The sequence below is a fragment of the Parasteatoda tepidariorum genome, chromosome 2, assembly GCF_043381705.1.
Source record: "Parasteatoda tepidariorum isolate YZ-2023 chromosome 2, CAS_Ptep_4.0, whole genome shotgun sequence".
In the NCBI taxonomy this organism is placed as follows: domain Eukaryota; kingdom Metazoa; phylum Arthropoda; class Arachnida; order Araneae; family Theridiidae; genus Parasteatoda; species Parasteatoda tepidariorum.
In genome coordinates, this window is record NC_092205.1 from 48,106,717 (window position 1) to 48,128,849 (window position 22,133).

Below are 22,133 nucleotides of genomic sequence, written 5' to 3' on the forward strand. Positions count from 1 at the left end.
GTCTTACGTACAAAAAAAAAAAAAAAAAAAANATGCTCAACATCAGATATGGAAACACTTCCCGACTCTCAGATAATTTTTCCTGAATTTCTGTTATTCCGCTTTTTAAACCGGTCTAATCTGCCATTTTAGCATTTAAAAGTTGTCTCATGAAATTGCTTAGCAAATTCATCGACATTTGTTTAGATACTGGAAGATTGTAGCTTCTTCTAATGCTGGACCACTTCAGTAATGCTTGTTCAACATCCTTGTGATCTGCTTTTCTCAACTTTTTCTGGCTACTAAATTTTCTTTCCTGAGCAGAAATTATTAACTACCTATTTTTCCATGTGTTACAAACTGCAGATTTGGATAGTTTATATTCTCTGCAAATATCAGTTGGATTGCATCCATTTTCAATTTTTCTGATTATGCCCATTTTATCATCAATGAAGATCGTCTTACATTTACTGGTCACATTAGTTAAATTTGAGAAACTTATTTGCAGGCTTTTTTTAAACTGAACTGAAAAAGGAGTAAAACGAGGGCCTTATCAACACATATTAGTGTCCAGCCTTTTGACCAATATCGACTCTTTCCCTCTGACAGAAAATGCATATTGATCCCACTGACACCTTACAGGTGCATCGTCTTACATAATAACATCGGTAAACATCTGCTTGGTTTGTTTAGGGATGGGAAAGTGAGATAAAAAATACTTATTGCTACATTCCCCTCTATATATGGTTTTGAAAATTGGTATAGGTATTTATTTTGAAGTAGAAACTTCAAAATTATTACCAAAAAAATGAAGAAAAAAATCAGTCGCAGACAGAAAAAAGTTCATTATATCCAACTTCCTCACTTTTTTGGTTCACTATATCCACAAAAAATAACATTATACGTGTATAGCAAGGCACGGGACCAAACATTTCGTTCACTATATCCGGGAGTTCACTATAAACCGTGTTCACTATAGCGGGGTTTGACTGTATTGTTCTTTTTACCCTTAATATTGAAGCCAATAAAAAAAAAATTAGGTCTGAAATTTAAAAAAATAAGAGGTATTATCTGTTATTAAATTTTGCTGTTTGATGTGATTAAATTTTGTAAAAATATCATTATATTCAAAAAGTTATTTATGGAATTTATATAATCTATCACAAGTATAAGTAATTATTATATTATTAAATTAAGTAAAATTACACAAAAAAACGACAAATTTTGAAAAAACTTATTTGAAAAATGTTTTAAATAAAACTTAATCAGAATTGTGTCTACATTTTTTAATGGAAACAACAATCACATAACTTCAATAAAATAAAAGAATTGTTTATTAAAAATATTTATTTACATTGTAATTATTTACAAATTAATAAAGAAATTCTCTTTGACCTTATTTAGAAATATTAGGAACTGCATTGGGAACTTCCACATCCTCCTGAATTACATTTAGATGAAATATCATTAATCTATAAAAAAAAAATCTAATAATAATAAACTGTAAAGAAATAGAAACCATCATAAATGCTGTAATAAATAAATAACTTCAAAATTATTCTAAACATTATTATATAAAATAAAAGTTTCAATTATACAATATCTACTCAAAACATCAAACGCTCTTATTTTTCATAATATAAAATTAAATTAATACCTCATTAAAAAAATAATTAATTTTTTATAAAATTATACTAAAATTAAAAAAATAACTGTCACTTATAGCATTTAGAAGAATGTAAAATATTACAATATAAAATAATGTAAGAAAAATGGGAAAAATAATACCATCAATAATTTTGCCCTTTCATAATTTTTAACTCTTGTGTCTATAAATTTTAACTCTTTTTGTCAAAAATAAAATAATTTGGCTCGCTAACAGATTATTATCAAACTTAGAAAGTATTATCAAACTTAATGAGTATTAAAAAATTATTACATATAAAAGGATAATATTAATAATTTTTATTATAAAATATAGTAATATTTAGTTCATATTTCCCATATCTGTATCCTTAAATTTTTATTAACAAAATACATTTCATCAATCTTCTTTCACATTACATGAACACATAGTTCAAAGTTTGCAAAGGAAGCACATATTTGTATGTTCATATTTCTTGGTTCTAAAAACTAAAAATGATTAAAAAATCATTTTTAACAAATAGATAGAAATAAAAATCTTTAAAAAATTAAAGAATTTATAAAAAGAAAATTTTTTTTATCAAAATTTTACAATCTGTAATAAAAGAGAGACAATCAATTAAGAATTTATCAGTCAAAACTGCCTGTTCTGCACCAACATGTTTATTTAAATCACTTTGTCAAGAAATTCCAAATTAGATAACAACTTTTTTTTATGTTATTGTTTTAAATATATAGTTCTAAAAAATTTGGTGTTTAATGTAATAAAATAATGTGTTCAACACAACTGACTTTCTTGTTTTATCTACAGACATCTATTTGATTTTTTTTTTAAAATAAATGATTGGAAAAGTAATATTTTTCTTAATTTATTCAAAAAATATTTTAAATAAACTACTATAGCAAAAGAATCTATACCAAAATACAAAATTACTTTGTGTACTAAAAGTATATATAAACAGAAACACTTTCTAGGTAAATAATTAATATTCAGTTGCTCACTAAGTATATTACCTTATTTTTCACTTTACTGCTCTTTTTTACACCTAGCCTAAAATAATAAAAAAAATTATGTAAATAAAATAATAGGCATATGCCTATTTTAATAACTTAAAATATATAAACAGAAATAAGATAATAAAAAAATGGAATAGAGCAAAACAACTTATAAAAGTATTAACATTTACAGAATAAATCAGAAAATAAGATAATAAAATAGTGCAAAAGAAATTATAAAAGTATTAACATTCTATTTCATACATTAATTTTCATACTTAATTACAAAAGAAAACTGTTACTAGATTACCACAAATAAATTTTCTTTTTTGTATTCTTTTCTGTTTATATAGGAAAGATAAGCATTTTTCTCAATGATTTGAAAAAATAGCAGCATGTGAGGAAATAAATATATTCCAGTCTAAATCAAGGTTTATTCCAGTCAACCTAAAAAGTTATTTTTCTTTTCTTTTTTTTTTAACATTGCTCAGTTACTTTGTTTAAGCAAAATTTTTTTAATTGCACATATTCCCATCCTCCTATTTCAAATCAAGCCAAATATATGGGAGAGTGGGATAAGAGTGGGTAGACGGGTGGGACCGAGTGCCTTGATTGTGTGTACTTTAGTTTATTTTTTAGTGGATAAACTCCGAATTACACTTTACTAGTAAAGAAGAAGAAGCTACTACATTGGTGCAATGCTGTTGATGAATTTTTGACATCTGTGTAGATATGTTTGTTTTACTATGTCAACTTATTTTTTAAGCTATCCTTGTGTATTATTGTGTATTACACTTGTGGATTGCACAATACACAAGTATCCTTGTGTTTTGTGCAGTCCAGTTTTTTATATGTTTACGAAAGATTTAAACTCTAACAAACAATAAGGATTTAGTCTAATTTCAGCACTGTTCTATTCCGTTTTGATAACCTCTGCTCTCAAGGTACAACCTAATCATGTCCCCCTTAGACATATGCCTATTTTAGGCCCACAAAAGTTGCAGTGCAGCAGAGGAAGGAGATAACTACATCCAAGGCTGAATGGATGTTTTATGACCACAAGACAAAATTTATTGCAGGTCTATTTCTCGCAGCACAAAATGCCTAATTTTCATATTTTGTAAAATGTTTGAAGACCCTTTATACAAAATAGCCATTTTAATATAGTTATAAAAAATTTCTCTGCAATTTACTTTTAAAAAAACTAATTAATAAGCAAAAAAAAACTAATTAATAAGCACTATAATTTCTGTAAGGAATTTCTGTCTGGCCCTCAACTTCCCCGGAGCCTTAAAGCAATTGTCCCCCTTTCTCCCCTTCTTGAGCACGACCTTGAATACATTGCATGTAAATTACATGCATAATTATTTTAAATGGCAATAAAAAATAGAAAAGTCTGCAACTTTTTCACTGAAGTTCTAGTATTCCTAAGTATTTCATTGAGTACCCAGTCTTACCTCTCTAGTGGGTAAGAGTTAGTGATTTGACTTTCTCTAGAAAAAATAATTTGTAAAAAGAATAGTACATCAATGACTTTTCCAAAATGATGTATTGAACACAACTAATCAATTAATATTGTGATTAAATTTGACAGTTTCTAGGTTGAACAGTTTAGCTCCAACAAGCTTTTCAATCTTAGACACCCAATCCCACTTTCCCTATACAATATATACTAAACTAAACTACTACTAAACTCAGTGGCGCGACAGCCCATAGAGGGCCAAGGCCTACTGTGCTCATCTCATGTTTCTTGAGCTTGGGCTCTGGGGTGCAGGAGCAGATGCTCCGGTTAGGAGGTCAGTCGAACGAAACCCCCAGTGTTTAGTTCCCAAGCATGCTTGGTACTCATTTATCGACCCACTGAAGGGATGAAAGGCTGAGTCAACCTTGCTCGGCCCGAGGATCGAACCCAGGACCTGTGGCACGGGACGTGAACCTCCACCAATACAATACATAAAAATATTAAATCATCAAATAGTTAAACAAAATAAAATTAATAATTATTTCTTGTTATATAACTATTTTTTACTTTCTTTGGATTACTTAGAAACAGAAACAACAAACAGAAAGAAAACCAGATATTTAATATTATCTAAAGAAATAAAAATATTTATAGATGATTAAAGCTTAAAAGGCATACCCTGGTATTCCAGTATTTAAGCCTTCAAGCATGACACATGCTTTACACACTGCTTGACTTGAAATGTATCCACATTTTTTACATAAACCTGTAAGAGATTTACAATTTAAGTCTTCATGGGCACAAAAAATAAATAAAATACATATTTTTCATTTTTAAAAATTTTAAGAAATAAATATTATTATGTATTAAATGTTACAAGAAATAAAAATTGAATCGATGTGAAAAAAAAACATTAAAAAATAAAAATAATTAAAACACTGTAGAAATTTATATTAAATAATTTCAACAACAGAGGGAGCTAAATGCATTTTTTTAACTTAGAGCTTTTAACTTTGTTTAGAAGTGAATAAAATCCTAATTGATGAATAAAATTGAAATAAAAACTTATACCAAGTAAATGATGATAATAAAAAATTTCAAAAATGAGGCATATTACTCAGGAAAATACAATAAGAGTTTTATACAATTTAGATCTTAGGTTTACTTTTTTTTAATAGTGAGAGCAAAAGAAATGAAACCACAAGAAAATGTCTCAAAAATCTACCTTCCTTACATATTCAAAATGTTTCATATATTTCATACTTTATTAACAGTATGAAATATAAACTGAAGTGAAATTTTTGAAGCAAATCAAGAAAGGTAACAAATTTACAAGTTAATGAGAACATTTAAATAAATTTTTAAATTACCTTGAGTTGGCAATTTTATTTCTTCTTTCAGTCGCATACATTCACCAGAATGAAGAATATCTGCAAAAATGGAAAAAATATTAAAAGCAAAGAAATTTCACATATTTTTAATGAGTGGTATAAACAAAAATTTAGACAGTAAAAATTGCATTTCTTCATTTCATAAAAGTAAAATGTGTTTCAATACCAGTTCATTAGATCTTAATATCATTGTAAAATTTTCTGTGAGAATAGTTTTAACTTCCCTTTTTCAAGAAATTGAGAATAGAACTGAACTAACAGCTATTATTTACCTTTACACAACCAGCAGTAAAATATATGATATATTTTAAAAGTATCTTAAAATATTTTATCAATATTTTATGTAATTGTAAAAGACTTCATGTTTTAAGTGTCACTAACATTAAATACCAATTAAATGCATCTCAACTTAAGGGAATATGGTTGACAGAGAATTTGAATTAGGGAGGACATTAGGACATTTGAATTTGTTACAGTATCAGTTAAACTAGGTATTAAGATCTAGATACAAATTCTAGGTATTAAGATTCTTATCTTATGTAAGATCTTAAGATCTAATCTTTTTGACAATTGTGTCAACTTTGTGTATTAAAAATTTCTGTGAGAGGATTTTTAACTATGATACTTTTTAAAGAAATTAAGACTATAACCTTGATATTTACATTGAAACAACCAGCAATATAAAACATGACATATTTTAAAAGCATCGTAACATAATTAGTCACTATATTATGTGATTACCTAAGATTTCCGGTGATGATAACAGAAAATAACTATGTAACTCAACTCAACTAAGGGAAACACAAATAGTATGACATATGAAATTAAATAATCCTTACTTTAAGAAAGGGTGATAAAAAACATTTTTCCTCCTATGTTATTTCCTCAAAAGAATGTACAACTGTTTTTTTTTTTCTTTTTTTGTTTTATTTTCAGTTATGAGGTATTCTAAAACTAAGGTTTATTTTTGTAATACAGATTTATAACAGTATGATAACAGCTAGAACATATACTTAAAAAAACTTCTGTTATGACTGTCTTTAGTGTTTTATGTTTTAATAAGGTATGAATAAGTTCATTGGTTTTGGAATAATTCAATTATTGTTGAAACAATTGCTTTAATAACTTACTCGAATTGAAATTGTAATTAGAATTTGTTTAACACAACATAAATAATTTCTTAGCAAAAAACATGATTAAAAAATTTTCTTTTTTCCCCAACTACAATTAGTTTTTCAGAGAAAGCAATAACTTTCGTTAAGAAAGTCAGATTTGAAATTGAATTAACAAATTATTCTGATAAATAATTATTTTGGAGCACCACTGGGATAAATCAAAAAGTCTGTAAACTGTCTTTGAGAAAATAATAATTATTTTTGAGAACTTTGTGGAATTGAAAAAGTTTATAGCAATTAAACAGTAAATAACCGTTATTTAAACAAATCATAACAAAATTAAACAAACAAAAAAAAAACCCAAGCTATTTTCAAACAAGATTAAAAAACCTAATCTAATAACAACATTCTTCAAATAAAGATTTAGATTATTAGGAATTACTTGCAGGAATTTTGACACAATTAAATTTATATGAACTGCTATGGTATGTTAATTGAGGCACTGAGCTGTCATTAAGAAGGTTTAATGTTCTATCCGCGATTGCGATTCGAATTTCTCAACCTTCAGAATGGTGGGTACCAGCTCATCAAAAAATTAAAGACGAGTTGCGTAAAGTACTGTTTAGACTGCATAATGACCATTATGCATAGGATCAAGAAATTGTGGAGTCTAAATCTTCTGAACTTCTTGAACTTAGCCTATAACAGGCTGTAGTGACAATGCTTTTTATTTTATATAAAATAGACGGATACTTGTACTATGTCTAAATTTACAGTTAGTAATATAATTATAGTCAATTTATAGTAGTAGAGTAAAAATTACGATAAAAACTACCAAAAACACATTTTCTGAAATAACATAGATTGATTATCTCTCAGCTTTTATATGCATTATGAAAGTAAAGAGTCATTTTAAGGTCAATATTTTTCTATCTGAATATAGAATAGTTGATGCAAAGCAACATCATACAATAATTAAAAATTTTGCTTGGATCATTTTGATTTTTATAACAAAAGAGACTATTAACTTCTTCAAAGAAAACAACAAATAGTATACATATGTAACTCTTCACATACCAAGAATTATTGGAGGGGATATTCTTTCTAAATCTTTTAAGTATTGCCTAAAATGCCCCCTAAAAATAAAAACAATCATGATTATTACTAACTGATTATGCAAAATTTCATTGAGAAAAAAAAAGAAATTTTTTTTAAAAAATTACAAGACTCAAAAGAAATACCCATTTGTAAAAATACAAACAAATAAAAAAATGAATGTAAGTTAAAAGTGTTTTAGATCTTGCAAGCAAAATATATTTAAAAATAATAGAAACATTCTATTTTAAAATAAGTTTATAAATTTTTAATACAATAATAATAATCAAATTAGCATCTTTTAAAATGAATTTAGTCATCAGCTACATACTTACAATTATTTACTACTCGCATCAAATAAAAAATTTGAAAAACATAAAAAATGTGTCTTTACACTATAGAATTCTAATCATGATAAGTAGAGAATTAAATAAGTAAACCAAAATTTAATTTCAGATTTAATTTAAGGTAAATATCTAAAAAGCAACCCTGTAAGACTTACGGGGCATAAGGTGTAAAATTTTCAAATACTGGTTCACTCAATAACTAGTAATGCAATCAAGAAAAAAAAATTTAAAATTATTTCTAAAATGCTTTCAGAAGAAGTAAGTTTTCGACAAAATATTTAAAAGCCCTTTTAAATCAGTATTTTTTTTCCACTTCAAATGTTAGGCTTTGATACTTGCTGAAAGTAATTCTTATTTTTGAACATATCAACTGTTTTTAAATTAAACTAGATTCATACTTTTGTAATTAATTTGAATGCAAAGTTCTATAGAAAGATGCCAGTGAAAATAATATAGTAATGCAACCAACTTTCTGTTTTTAAGAATTTGGAAGAATAGTGTGCTAACCAGATATTCATCCTCCTACTTTAGTGACTAACAAGCACTAGCATGAAATCTGCAGAGATCATGTTAAGAACTGGAAAATAATTTTTATAAATCTACATATTAAAGCTATTAGCTGTTAAACATGATATAATAAAGGAAGTATCTTAAATCTCTATCCAAAAAAAAAAAGCATTCATATTAAACATCTATACAAAATTAGAGTGAAAATTTAAATGTATGTAGACTGTATATAAACATAAGAATATCATCTTTAAATAAAGAAAAAAAGTTAACAGCGATATTACTCCTAAAGAATTTTTAGAAGCCACAATATTTTTGAAGCAAACATTTAACTTACAATAAGTATCACATACGATTCAAAACAATGAAAAACAGATATGTAAAAAAAATATATTCCTTAAAATTTCTTCTCATTAAAGTGAGTTTAAAAATGATTAAATTCAAAAATAAAGAAGTAAATTTTGAAAGGAAAAAACTGAATATATAAACGTAATTTCTACAATAGTTCGAGAAAGCCAACCTAAACTACATTAAACTTGTTAGAAATATAAAGATAGCAGATAATTATTAATGTGAAGTAGTTAATAAAATAAAAATAAAAACCTAGTCAAGGACTAGAAGTTTCATAGAGTTGAGCAAATATTATGTAACAGATTATTATTTAAAATAATCAAATTATAGACAAATAAAATAATAGACATCAAATGATTTAAAATAAGAAAATATCATTATATATTAAAGCATTATCAACATTAGTTATCAATTGTTAATGACAATAACAACCTTACATTCAAAGATTTTTTTCATGAATAAAATCAAAAAATATAATTTATCAGATAAAACCAATGAATTATTCAGAATAAAATATGGTATTTGGGGGCCACTAAAATGATCTAAAATATCATACCTATAAGCATTGGGTGAATATATGCACTCAGTTGTGAAATAATTCAAGGGTTTGTGTTTAGCATATAAAACTATCTCTTTCTCATAAGTATATTTAAAGGGTTTACATCTAGGTATTAATCCCTCAGCATCCTAAATAAAAAAAGAAGAAAATTTAAAGAACAATAAAGTATGAAAAGGTAATGAACATAGTGTTTTAAATAATAGGCTTACTGGAACAATATGCTTACTGTTGTGATATTGGTGCATCTCTGAAGCCTTGCAACATCACCTCTTAAAACTGCAGGGAAAAAAAGAGATGTGAACATGTATGAAACAAAGAGTTACATAAAAAATTTTCATAAATATATAGTGTATTAAACATGTTTCCTCTCACCATTCATTAAAACTGTTTCAGCAATATCATCTGCATTATGCCCTAGATATTACAAAAATATATATAAATATCAGTAATTCAGAATCATATACAGGTTGTAAAAAAGTTTGGAAATATTCAAATATCTTTGCATTTTAAATTTGTACCTCTAGCTTTATTGCAGATTCACATTCTCCAGAAAAAAGTAACTCTGTTTGAGTTATGGGTTTATTCATTAAAAAGGGCACAAACTGTTTAAAATGGTAGTAACTCAAGACCCATCAGATTAAAAAATAAATGGTTGAAATATACTTCATCATTCAACTATATCGGTACAGCTATTAATGACTTATTATGAATAAAAAAACAAATTATAATCTACATTAAAAGTTTCCCCTTTGAACATCTTTTATCAAAATGCTGTTTAAAAACTATTCCTTTAACTTTAATTTTATAATTAGTCACTTATAATCTGTAATTATTTAACTATGAGCCTAAATTTTAGATCTGAAAAAAGAATTCTATAAAATCTACACACTAATATTTGGCTACCTTAAAAAAAGATAAGCTTAAATTATTGAAAAATAATTTGAATTAAAAATGTTTAGAATAAAGGATTTCGCTTAGAAATATTAATGTTTCTAATATATTAAATATTAGAAATATAAAGTATTAATGTTTAGAAAAGTATTTAAAATAAATGAATAAATATATTTTATGAAAGTTTTACTTATGAACTTAATGTTTTAATTATGAATAAATATATTTCATGATCAGAAGATTCTTTTAAATAAAACAAACCAACTAATTAAAAAAATTGGATTAGTAACACTTTTATGTTCACACAGTCATGTATTGTAAAATTAATAAAACACATTATGCTTTAAAGATTTATACTTCAAAATAAATAAAAATAGAGTTAGCCTATATATCAAATAAAGTTTTTAGAAAATAGTTGATGAGCATTAAGATTTCTTAAATGAACTGAATTTTTATTCCATGAGAACAGTATTTCTTTTCCTGAAACGGCTTTAAAAAAATTTATACACCAAAACACAAGAGTTGGAAGCAATTGGAGTAATAATCTCACATGACTAGAGTTATCATAAACAAAAATTTCAATTTTTTAAAATTAGCTGCTTTAAGAGTTGTTTAATTTAATTAAAATATAAATGCTCTAAACTGAGTTTCCATGAACAGAACCATGCTAAAGGAATTGATACTGAAAAATTAATAATGTTAAGAACTTACCAGTAACTAACTTGTTTACTCCCAAAAGTGCAGCACCTCTGTCAAGAGCTTGTCTTCTAAAAACTCCACAAAATGTACCTAGAATGATTCATAATTTTCATTATATTGTTCTAAATTACAATATCTATCTTTTTTAAGGTTAGATTGACTGTGTGATGAAAAGCATATTGAAAATGAAAAATGTTTCATTTGTAACATTTTATTACACCTTGCAGCTATTTTTCTATATCATTATTGCTAATTTAGACATTTATCATATAGAATGATGTCAATTTCTAGCAGCATTGTCTTAGAATGCAGCCGTTATGTTTTAAGTCAAGTCCTTAGCTGGTCTGCAGCTTATTATCTGTACCAAAATGATGTCCTTTTAACCAGCATTTCGTGCAAGAGGAAGTCTAAAATTTGTCTTGATCTCCAGTCCAGTTCATGAACAAGGTCATTAGTTGACAATCCCTTTCTTTCCTGACCACCTGTATGATGAATATTGATGTCTTGCTTAACAACTTTCAAACCACTGCAATCTCAGTATGTAGAAAATGCATTACAGGTCACACTTCACGGTTAGAAGGAGACTATCGCCTTAGTGAAGAGTTTACAGAGAATTTAGAGAACACATAACATAATTACAGTCATAGACAATCAGCAGGAATAGAGACTCACATATGTTTAAAGCTTCATCTGAGAGGCTCTACAGCTTATTACAGATCAAAGCTGCCCCAAGTAGTTATGGCCATATTGTCCTATCCACAACAATTCTTCCATTTTCCTTCATTTCTTATACAAAAGTCTGCCAGTACTAAGTCAAACCACCGAATCAGGGGCCTTCCTCATTTACTTTTTTCCATGGGATTAGTAAAAGTGAGTTTTTTTACAGGGTTTGTATTATCAGATCGGAATAGATGTCCGAGTCGTTGTAGTCTATTACATTTTATGACTTTAACAATATCAGGTTACTTCTACTTTTGATAAATTTTAAAGTTAAACAAGGATTTGCAGCCATTATTCTCATGGACTTCACCAAATACTCTTCTTAAGATTTTCCATTCAAAGGTCCATAATTTATGTTCATCTAACATGGTTATTGCCTAGCATTCTCTGACTCGAAAAGCAGACTCAGAACTAAATCTAGATATTTATCTAAATCACTTTAAAATCTAAAACAGTTAAGCGTATTTTTTAGGAAAATTTTTATTGATTTTTACAAATTGCAGTGACATAAAAAATCACTTTAATTGGAAAAAGCTGTTACTTAATTTGAAAGGTGTGCCTTATGTAAAGTAGAAAATTGAGTGCTGAGAACTTAATAGTGAGCATGATTGAGAAAATTCAAAAATTTTTAATTCTTTAATTTTCGTTAACAGTACTCTAGATCGATCAGCTTATCATACTTGTCAACATTGGCAAAATAAAATAACAGGGATTTCACTAGCGACATTATTTAGGCTACGAGTAAAGTTTTGATACATCATGCATGATCAAGTAAGTCAAAATGAGAAATTCAAAATTGGAAATTAGATAAGCGCTTACATTCAGCAATGTAAAAACTATGACTATAAATCTTAACCAAAAGAAGATTTTTTTAAACCATTATTTATAATTGCTTAAACTATTAACACTCAACATACTGCAGTACTGGCACTAGCACTATCTGTTGAGGAATAAGAGAAGTATTTTTGCCATCAGGCGGATATTTTATCATCAAAATTTAATTTTTAAAAAAATTTCTTTAGCAAAAAGGAGAAATTTGAGAATATACGGGTAAAAAGGGGATAGTTTTAAAATAAAGGAGTCTTCATTAAAAAACATGTACGGCTTCTGAGCTAATCACAGAAACTATTTCAAACTGTAATTATTAAAATAAAATAAACTTTTAAAAAAATTACAAAGTAAATTAATTGCAGTAATCAAGACACAGTAGTAGCAGTCCTGAATTAATAAAAAATAATAAAAACATTTCACCAAAATGTTAGCAATAGCAAAAGTGGTTAAGCAAATTTTTAAATGGGAATAAGTTAGTTTTTTGGAAAATATACCTCACAAAAAATAAGAATTAATAATGAATAATGTATTTCATGGAATCTGTGAAGCTTTCAATGACATCTCTAGGTCCATTGCCCATAATGTATACTGAACCAACATTTTGATTTTGTTTGGGTTAACTTTCACCAACATTTCAACTCAATAAATTTATGAGAAAACAATTTCTATAAATGAAGAGTTAATGTTTCAAAACCGAAAAAGACTGTTAAAATCTCCCTTTCTTGCATGAAATTGAATTTACTTTTACTAACACTCTTATAAAATTCAATTAAAAATAATTCAATATTTTCTACCTGTGACTCAATAATTCTCTGCACACTTCATAAAAATTACTTTTAAGTTAGCTTAACTAACAATTTAAGAACAATGGAAGGAATCAACATATTATTTAAAAGAAAAAGCATGTACTTACAATTTAATTCGCAGTTTTTTATATTAAACACAATTTACAATTTTGAATATCTTACTTGTATGCAACCAATATTTAAAATATTTATTAAAAAATTTATTAAAAAATTTTCCTGACATAGCAAAATAATTTTTTTCAAAATTTAAAATATTCAAGAAAAAAATATTATGCTTCTTTGTTGACTTGTAAACTTTTTAATCAAAGAAAACAATAGTAAATAAATAAAACTTGACAGTATGGGAATTAATTACAATAAACTTACAACCTGAAAAAATTAATCAAGCAAGGTTATGGATAAATTGAAATTTACAAGTTGTATAAATTTATATTCATAATTACAAGACAATAAAAAAGTATCATAAATAAAAATACAATTATTATAAATATTAGTAGAAAGTGCTCCAAATACAGGTATTCAATATAACAAAAGAAAAAAGTAAAATTCATAATTGACAACTTCAAAGTAGTATAATAAATACAAAACATAAGAAAAATTTAAGCAATCAAAAAGTTTTTAAAACTTTTTCTTAAATTTAAAATAAATTGTCAAAGCAATTTTTTTACTTAAAAAAATATCTGAGATTCAAAATAAAAACTAAACCCTTACAAGCTAATTTTTAAAGTCCATTTTGAAATTATAAAAGATAATACATACTAGTAACAGCAAAACTATTTAAATATTAAAAAATAAAATCATAAAGTCATTAAAAAATTAAAGAAGAAATTACAATTATTTTTCAAGCCTACTTGTTCCACAATTTTATCCATGGTCCATCCATAGAGATCCTAAAAGAAATTGTGAATGATATATTAATAAAAATAATAAATAATAATCCTAAAAATAAAAATAAGCAGCACAAATACTGAAATAAAAAAAAATAAAAAGTTTTGAACGCCATTATCAAGCACATTGTTTATGAGCGTACATTTTAGAAGTAAACAGATATAAATGTTACTTTTTAACCATAATTTAATTTATTTAAAAAAAATCACATTTAGAAATTTAATAAAAAGAAATAAAAATATATGTTTTGAATTAAAATTAAATTTTTTTCTTTAGCTTCACTTTAACAGCCATTTTTCCCCCCGTCGTAAATGTTGTATCACTCAATTTTAATGGTGCCTGTAAAACGAGTCTCATATTGACATGTTCAGAAATCATAAGAAAGAATATGGATGTTGGTAATTATTTTCTGAGATTTATTTAAATCATTTTAAAATGCATTTAATTAAAATTAATTGTAGTAGATCTGATGTATGATGTGTCATATTTTTGGTGCAGTTTATAGTTTGAGCATCACTGCTCTATATGATAAATAAAAATATAAGAAAAAGTGCATTTATTTTAAAGGCTTTTAAAAGTGTTATTGAAAAGGTTTTACTTTAGTTCTTAAGATCATGCACCCATATTGAATAAAATATGAAGGCTGCTATCAATCAATGCCACCTTCATTAAATTTATTTTTTCAACATTTTCTGAAGTCCCTAACCATTTATATTATTAATGCATTACTCTTACTCACAACAACACATTCATTTCTTTTCTCTCCTCATATTGTGGAAGCTTCATATTTTCATAGTCATAATTCATAGTCAACATAAATAAGTTAATAATACCTTTTCTTTATTAGTTCAGTGTTCCATTCTTATTAAATTTTTTTTTAAACCAAAGGTAGTTTAGCTCTGCTATTATTCTAATTTTTTGTATATTAAACATTTAAATTTATTTTAAGCATGTATAAAGTCAGGAGTTGACTTTTACACTAAATACACAAAAAAAAGAATCTATTTTTGAGTCACAAATCGACTTAAAAAAGATACAAACAATGAATGAATAGAATTCAGCTTACACAGTATAGCAATAAAATTTATAATGCCTATTAGAGTTATTTCTTTTCATTTTAGAAACTGTATACTTCACAATAAAAAGAAATTATATAATAAAAAATTTATTAAAAATGTGTATAAAATTTCTGCACAATACTTAAATACCACAAACAAAAAACTAAGATAGAAAATGATAATGAAAGCTCACATTGAAGTGTGGATATCATTGTACTGAAGAATTGTTATTGGTACAAAGCTTTTTTCTTTGTCTACTATAAACTCTTAAAGTGTTTTACTATAGGTAACTCTTATTTTAATTAAAAAATAAACTCAGAATATGCTGATAATATGTTATTTCCTCATGTCGAAAAGTTTTGTATAGTGTTTAGAAATAACTATGTGCTACAATAAAAAGTTTAATGACAAATAAAACCAATTTGAAGCCAATAAGTCTTAACATATTTCAGTCAGAAAAATATTTACAAGAAAATAATCTGACATTAATATGAAACTTTAAAAGATAAAAAGCAATGCAAAATATTTACAGAAAATTCAATTTACCTCATATGATAGAATTTTTAAAGGTATTTCATATTCCTGCTCATTTTCTTTCACTTTCTGCAGAAAAAATAACATACAAATATTATTATTATTACATACTGTTCTAGCAATGTTTTATCAAAAATTATATCAAAAATAATGTGTCAAAATTAGAAAGAAAATGTTCAGTTCTGTAAAATGAGTTTCTTGAAAAGAAAAAAAAAATTTTTTTTTTCATAATAATTGTATTTATTTATACATTTAATCATTTTCATAGGGTGAGAGAAACAAAAGCCACATACTAATCTAAGCCATTGTTATTAGTTTACGATATTAATATCACAATTCATGATTAAATCTAAGACCATCTTTGAAAAAATAAATTAATTTAGCCATTTCATACTAATTGAAACAATCATAACATGAAGTTGCTACATTGTGAGTGTGAAAAAAGTGATGCATATAATAGTTCAAAAACAGAAATATTTTTACAATATTTGTGCTACATTTAAGCAAGTACCAAAATTACAAGATGGTAAGATTGGAAAATTAAAAATAGCATGTTTTCTTAAAAAAAGGCCTTCAAAAATAGCTTTAACATGTTTTTAAAGAAAATATATATTAATAATGCAATGAACAGCAATGTCTGGGGATAACCAAAATCAAAAAGTTTATTCCTTGAAAATAGACTAACTTTTCACAGAAAGTGTAAACAAAAAATGCAATTAAACCTTGATCTATCATTCCGCATCTTTCATTTTCCTGTAGGCATTATTACAAATGATATTCTTATAATGTAAACATCAGAAGTGAAAAATGAGAATTTGTTACAGTTGGAGAAAAACGCCACGAGTATCATTTTTTAACATAAGTCGACGAAAATGTTCAAAGTTGAGGTGTAATATCGGATGAAAAAATGATTGCAGATACTGAAGTGGAGAATGATACCAATGAGGAGGGTGAAATGGAACCCCAACTAGTACCAACAATGGGGAAAGACTTCAAAACCTTTGAAATAATGAGAAACTTTCTGTATGCACACAAACTTACAGAAAAAGATCAGCAAATTACAAATATCAAAAATTAAATTCCATTGTTAAGAAAAAATTATCAAACTTAAATCTCTATATATTTCAAACAGGGTTGGCAAAAAAAAAAAAAAAAAACAGGTTTTTTAGGGGAAAACCAAAAAATCCGGTTTTTTTGGTATAAACCAGGTTTTTTCCGACATTCTTTTTTCAACTAATATACATACTTTAAAAAATGAAAATTACTTACAAGAACAATTAAAATAAATAACAAGCAATTATATCACACCGCACTAAATTTTATTACAATTTTCATATTTAAATACAGAGTTGGGAAAAAAACAGGAAAAGTTTTAGAGAAAAACTTTTTTTTAACCATTGAAAAACAAGTTTAGGATTTAGCATTTAGGATTCAACATTTTGAACAAAAAAACAAGTTTTGCAGCTTTTTCTAAACCCAGTCTGTTATTTTGATTGTACAATTAAAATTTTTTAAATAAATAAACTTGCTGATTTATCAACCTTTGGCATTATAAATATTTTTGCAATAATATTAGTTTTCTGTATATTGCAAATTTACTAGTGCGATATTTCATTATTACTTTTCGTACTTTTTCAAGTAATTATCTTATATTGACCCGCATTCATCGCCCTATCATTCCCAACAAACGGTTCCTTGAGAAACGAGTAATCAAGGTTCTACTGTATTTTTACACTCGAAAAATTTAACTTAATAATGTATTGGTCCCTTTGAACAAAAATTTAAAAAAGACTGATTTTTTCACCAAGCTAACGACTCTATACCAGATAACAAGAAACATTTCTAGAGATCAAGTAATATCTCCTTATGATTGCTAAAATTGTGAAGTGATTGAATCTATATCATCCTCCACTATACAGCAGGCCATGATCACCCAAAATAAAAATCGAACAGAAATTTTCTTCATTTCTGAACAATATTATAGCAAAAACATAAGAGCTCAACTTTCCAATTATTTTTTTCAGTGCAAAGAATACATCTTCAGCCTAATTTTTTTTTTTTTTTTTTTTTTTTTTTTNTTTTTTTTTATTTTTTTTTTTTTTTTTTTTTATCTTTATCAGCAAATCAATCAGCTTAAACAATTGGGCAGAAACAAGTTCATCTTAAAAAAAACTTAGGGACAACTTTGTCTGATATGCTACATACCTCCAGAGAATCATCTCGATACCCTGTAATGCCTTCATCAATTGATAAGAGGACAAGTTTCAAACCATAATCATAGCGTTCGTTCAAAAGTTTCATTACATATGCCAAAACTGTTGAGTCTGTAAAAGAAGTTTAAATAAGAAATCAGCTTTATTTGTCAAAAAATCTGAAAGGGAAAAAATTGCTTAATATTACTCAAATAAAAGATCGAAGCATATTATTTAACAATTAGTGTCCCAATTTGGAAAACAAAGACTGAGTATAAAAATCATAACTTCATTTTTTTTTTACGAAGTATATTATTAAACGAAGTTACGAAGTACAGTCAACCCCGCTTAAAGGATTACCATCTGTTCCAGCCAAATCTATGCTATTAAGCGGGTTATTCGATTAAAAGAGGAGTGCTATATTCAATCTTAAATTCAGAATTTTTGTGAAATTTTACTTTTTAATGGCATTTAATGCGTAGTGTAGCGTTTTGATTAAATAAACTCAGTTTTATGATCAATAAATAATTATAATTAGAACTTTCTGCCTTAGTATCATAAAAAAAATATCATTTAAAGTGACATAAAAATAAATCAATGTTAGTGAATCATGTTGGAACTAAAATATTATTTGATCCCATTCAAAAAATTCTATAATTGAAGACTGTTTTTTGTACCCGCTTAATTTGTCAATTTATCAAAATTAGATTTTCCCTTTTAGTTTCTACTAAAATTTTCATGCCTCGTGCATATTTCTTTCAAACACATTCAGAATGTTGCTGCTGTTTTTTTTTTTATCTTTGAAACTTGAGAAATTCCTAATTAATGCGCTATTTTAGTTGGGGATTTTTTTTTAATTTATTGATCCTAAGATTCATTGTTTATTTTTTTTCTCCCATTAATTTAAATCATTCCTTTTCGCTCTCAACTTACAACCAACTCAAAATTATTCACAGGATTAAGCAATTATTCTACTTATGAGAAAACATTCTTTACACTAGTGTATTAAGTTTTTAAAACTTAATAATGCATCAAGAGGGGAACACAAGTCTTAATCTAAAAACAAATCACTCTATCCCTTTTTCACATACTAAATGATGTGCGAGTGAAGTAAGTCAAAGAGGGGTAAAACACCCTTCGTTTACTCCAATGTATAATTGGCAGCAACATTTGATTAATTTTTCAACTTCATCCCAAACACCTACTAATGAATAAGAAGTCCCTATTAAATTACCATCTTGTATCCTTATCTTAAAAAGGAAAATTGTATTTTAGCTGGTGAAACATTTCTCAAAAAAAAAATTTTTTTTTTTCATTTCAGTACCACTTCTTTATGCAATTAAGCGGGGGCAAAAAACAACAAATAACCATTTAAACGGGAAAATTTAACATTAGTTTCATATAAAATGATTTGGTTCCATTAAATTTTATTCGTATAAGCGGGTTATTCGATTATCCGAGGGGCGATTAAGTGGGGACGACTGTATATTATTTTAATTACGAAGTATATTATTAACCATGACTATTTCTTACATTTTTTTAGCTATTTTCATTATAATGTATTTATTACTCAGAATAGCTAAAGACTACATTATGAAGCTAGAAAAGAATATCTTCCTATCTATAATTTTGACACTCTGCCAGATAAAGATACCTTTATGATTACATGGTTAATTTATAAGATAACTTTTTTAATTTAAGATTTCAGCCAATCACAGATGGTTTTCTAACATCCAAAAATATTTTAACTCAAAACAATTCAGCCTCAATTGAAGCAATCAGAGACCACCTCCATTTTAATGTGTCTTTATTTAGCTCCTTTGCAGATTATCTGTTAAATTCAACATGTGCAATGTTCCAGTCACCTCCTAATTTTATAGGCAAAAAATTATAAAACTGTGCTCCACAAAACATTTTTCAAATTTTTCACAAAAGATAGGACACATTTGAAATTGAAAAGAAAATATGAAACATATTTTATAACTAATTTGTTTCAAGAAAATTCACATTTAAATATTATCGTAGAAGTAGTATACTTAACTTAGAACTATACTCTCAGTGTGTAAGAAAAAAATGAGAAAAAAATGTATGTCACTAGTTTATTCAATGGGAAAAGTTTCCATTTGATGAGTTAAAACTAACTCATGTTATGAGTTGTTTTATACTTGATAAAACAACTTCATACTAAAAGGCTAAACTAGACAACATTAATCAAACAGCAAAATATATAATCCTTTTGAGTAAATCAAAGTAATCTCATCCTTTTAATTAAATTTGATTTTGGTTAATTGTATTATTAATTGCCAGTGTAATAGCGTAAATTTAATAAAATAATAAATCATGGTTCTGCAGTATTTACCTTGAAATAATTTACATATTCATGTTTTTACTGCGTTGAATAATAGTTACAATTATAAACATTTTCAAAAGCATAATATCTAATGTCTTACATTATTTTATTATATTTTATAACTGTTGTTGAAAAGCTGCCCTGATTTTGAGTTCACGACTACAGATGTTCGACTCAGTAGCTTTGTAATTTAAAGCCCAATCCGGAAGACAAGGGAGCTCCAAAATCCTTTGTGGAGGACTTTTTGATGGAATTAACCAGCATTTGTGATAAATAGAGAGGAAAGCTATGAAAACGTCCCATGGTTAGCCTGACGGCAAGGGGACTTAACACATGATGTACCACTAACGTTATTTTCGTCATCAGTGTCAGCAGTGCAAGCCAAGTGCAGAATTCATATTGACCAGCCATAGCTTGGATTTGAGCCCGGTTAACCACATTGGAAGGCTAAAGCTTTATCCTCTGAGCCACCATGGTTCTATCAGGGTGCATAGCCAAATTATTCAACAAAAAATGAGTACCTTTTAAACACTTTTCAAGCACTCAAATAATATTTTAAAGTACTTTTAAAAAAATATCATTAATTAGGCAGGGTTGGAAAGTTCTTGACAATTGAGGGTTTTATCCATTTTAACTGTCATGTCAAAAAAAAAACTTTTTGGTATTGTTTTTGACAATTGTCAAAAATCATGTAAAACAAATGGCGTCTTACTGGCTAGGGACTGGCAATATGCCGAAATAGTCGATTGGGGATGAATTAATTGTGAAAACGTTGAATAGAACAATGTGAACTGTGTCTTTTTGCATAATTCGAAGCAAAAATCAACATGGTAAAGGAAAAGTCACATTTTGAAAAAGGGAAAATTAAGCACTTCTTAAAAACACCCAATGAAAAAAGCACCTTTAAGGGCTAAAACTAAAATCGAAAATAAGCACATTTCAGCACTTTTTAAAACCGCTATGCACTCTGTCTATCTTCTAAATATTCCCACGAATATTTCCATATCAATACCTACCCCAAAATAAACGTCAAGCTTTGCCAAGTTCCAGGAAGTGGCTGTAAGAAACTAAAAACATATCTATATACATCCCAGAAAGGGACAAACTTGAAGGGTATTATATTTAGTCACCAAATAGTAAATCTGAATATACATTTTTATTTTAGCCCGTTTAAAAACCCTCTGGCGATTGTAGTGGATGAAAACAGATAATACAGTACATATCAGCAAAATATAATATAAAGACACGCATTAACTCTCAATTTTTCTTGATTGAAAAAGTTTTGGAATGGGGATATTTCTGTATCATGATCTGCCACGCCAACTATAATCGCCAAAGTGCCAAATTGATTTTAAACGAAAAATTTAAAAAAACAAGTACAGGGTTCCCACTCTATGATGAGATTGAAATTCAAGGACTTTCCAGGACTTTTCAAGGACCTCAACAAAATTTTCAAGGACCTTAATCTAAGACCAATTTTAAAAATTATTCTCTTCTATTTTACTAGAAGCAACAATGCTTGTTGTGGCAATAATTAATTTCAAATATAATACCTAAATGCTTTGCCTATATAGAGAGAAGAGAGTATATGTATTATGGACTAAAATTTATATTTTTTTAAAAACAACCCTACTGGTTTTACATATTAATTCACAAAATCATTTTCAGCACAATCTATAACTAATGGTAATGAGGTGTTAATGGTGAAATCCTTTAAT

At 26.7% G+C, this 22,133-nt stretch overlaps 1 protein-coding gene across 1 annotated transcript in view; it reads right to left on the reverse strand.

Moving 5' to 3' along the window:
• Window positions 1–1,290: 1,290 nt before the first annotated feature.
• Window positions 1,291–22,133, reverse strand: part of LOC107437914 (Cytosolic thiouridylase subunit 1) — a 24,827-nt gene continuing 3,984 nt past the window's right edge. The window contains exons 3-14 of the mRNA XM_016050054.3: window positions 18,079–18,197; window positions 15,886–15,942; window positions 14,226–14,283; window positions 11,049–11,126; window positions 9,819–9,860; window positions 9,673–9,722; window positions 9,444–9,574; window positions 7,665–7,723; window positions 5,452–5,511; window positions 4,760–4,847; window positions 2,638–2,674; window positions 1,291–1,451 (exon numbers count right to left, since the gene is read on the reverse strand). Coding sequence (XP_015905540.1) covers window positions 1,389–1,451; window positions 2,638–2,674; window positions 4,760–4,847; window positions 5,452–5,511; window positions 7,665–7,723; window positions 9,444–9,574; window positions 9,673–9,722; window positions 9,819–9,860; window positions 11,049–11,126; window positions 14,226–14,283; window positions 15,886–15,942; window positions 18,079–18,197 — 842 coding nt within the window. The 3' untranslated portion in view covers window positions 1,291–1,388. The remainder of the gene's footprint in view (window positions 1,452–2,637; window positions 2,675–4,759; window positions 4,848–5,451; window positions 5,512–7,664; window positions 7,724–9,443; window positions 9,575–9,672; window positions 9,723–9,818; window positions 9,861–11,048; window positions 11,127–14,225; window positions 14,284–15,885; window positions 15,943–18,078; window positions 18,198–22,133) is intronic.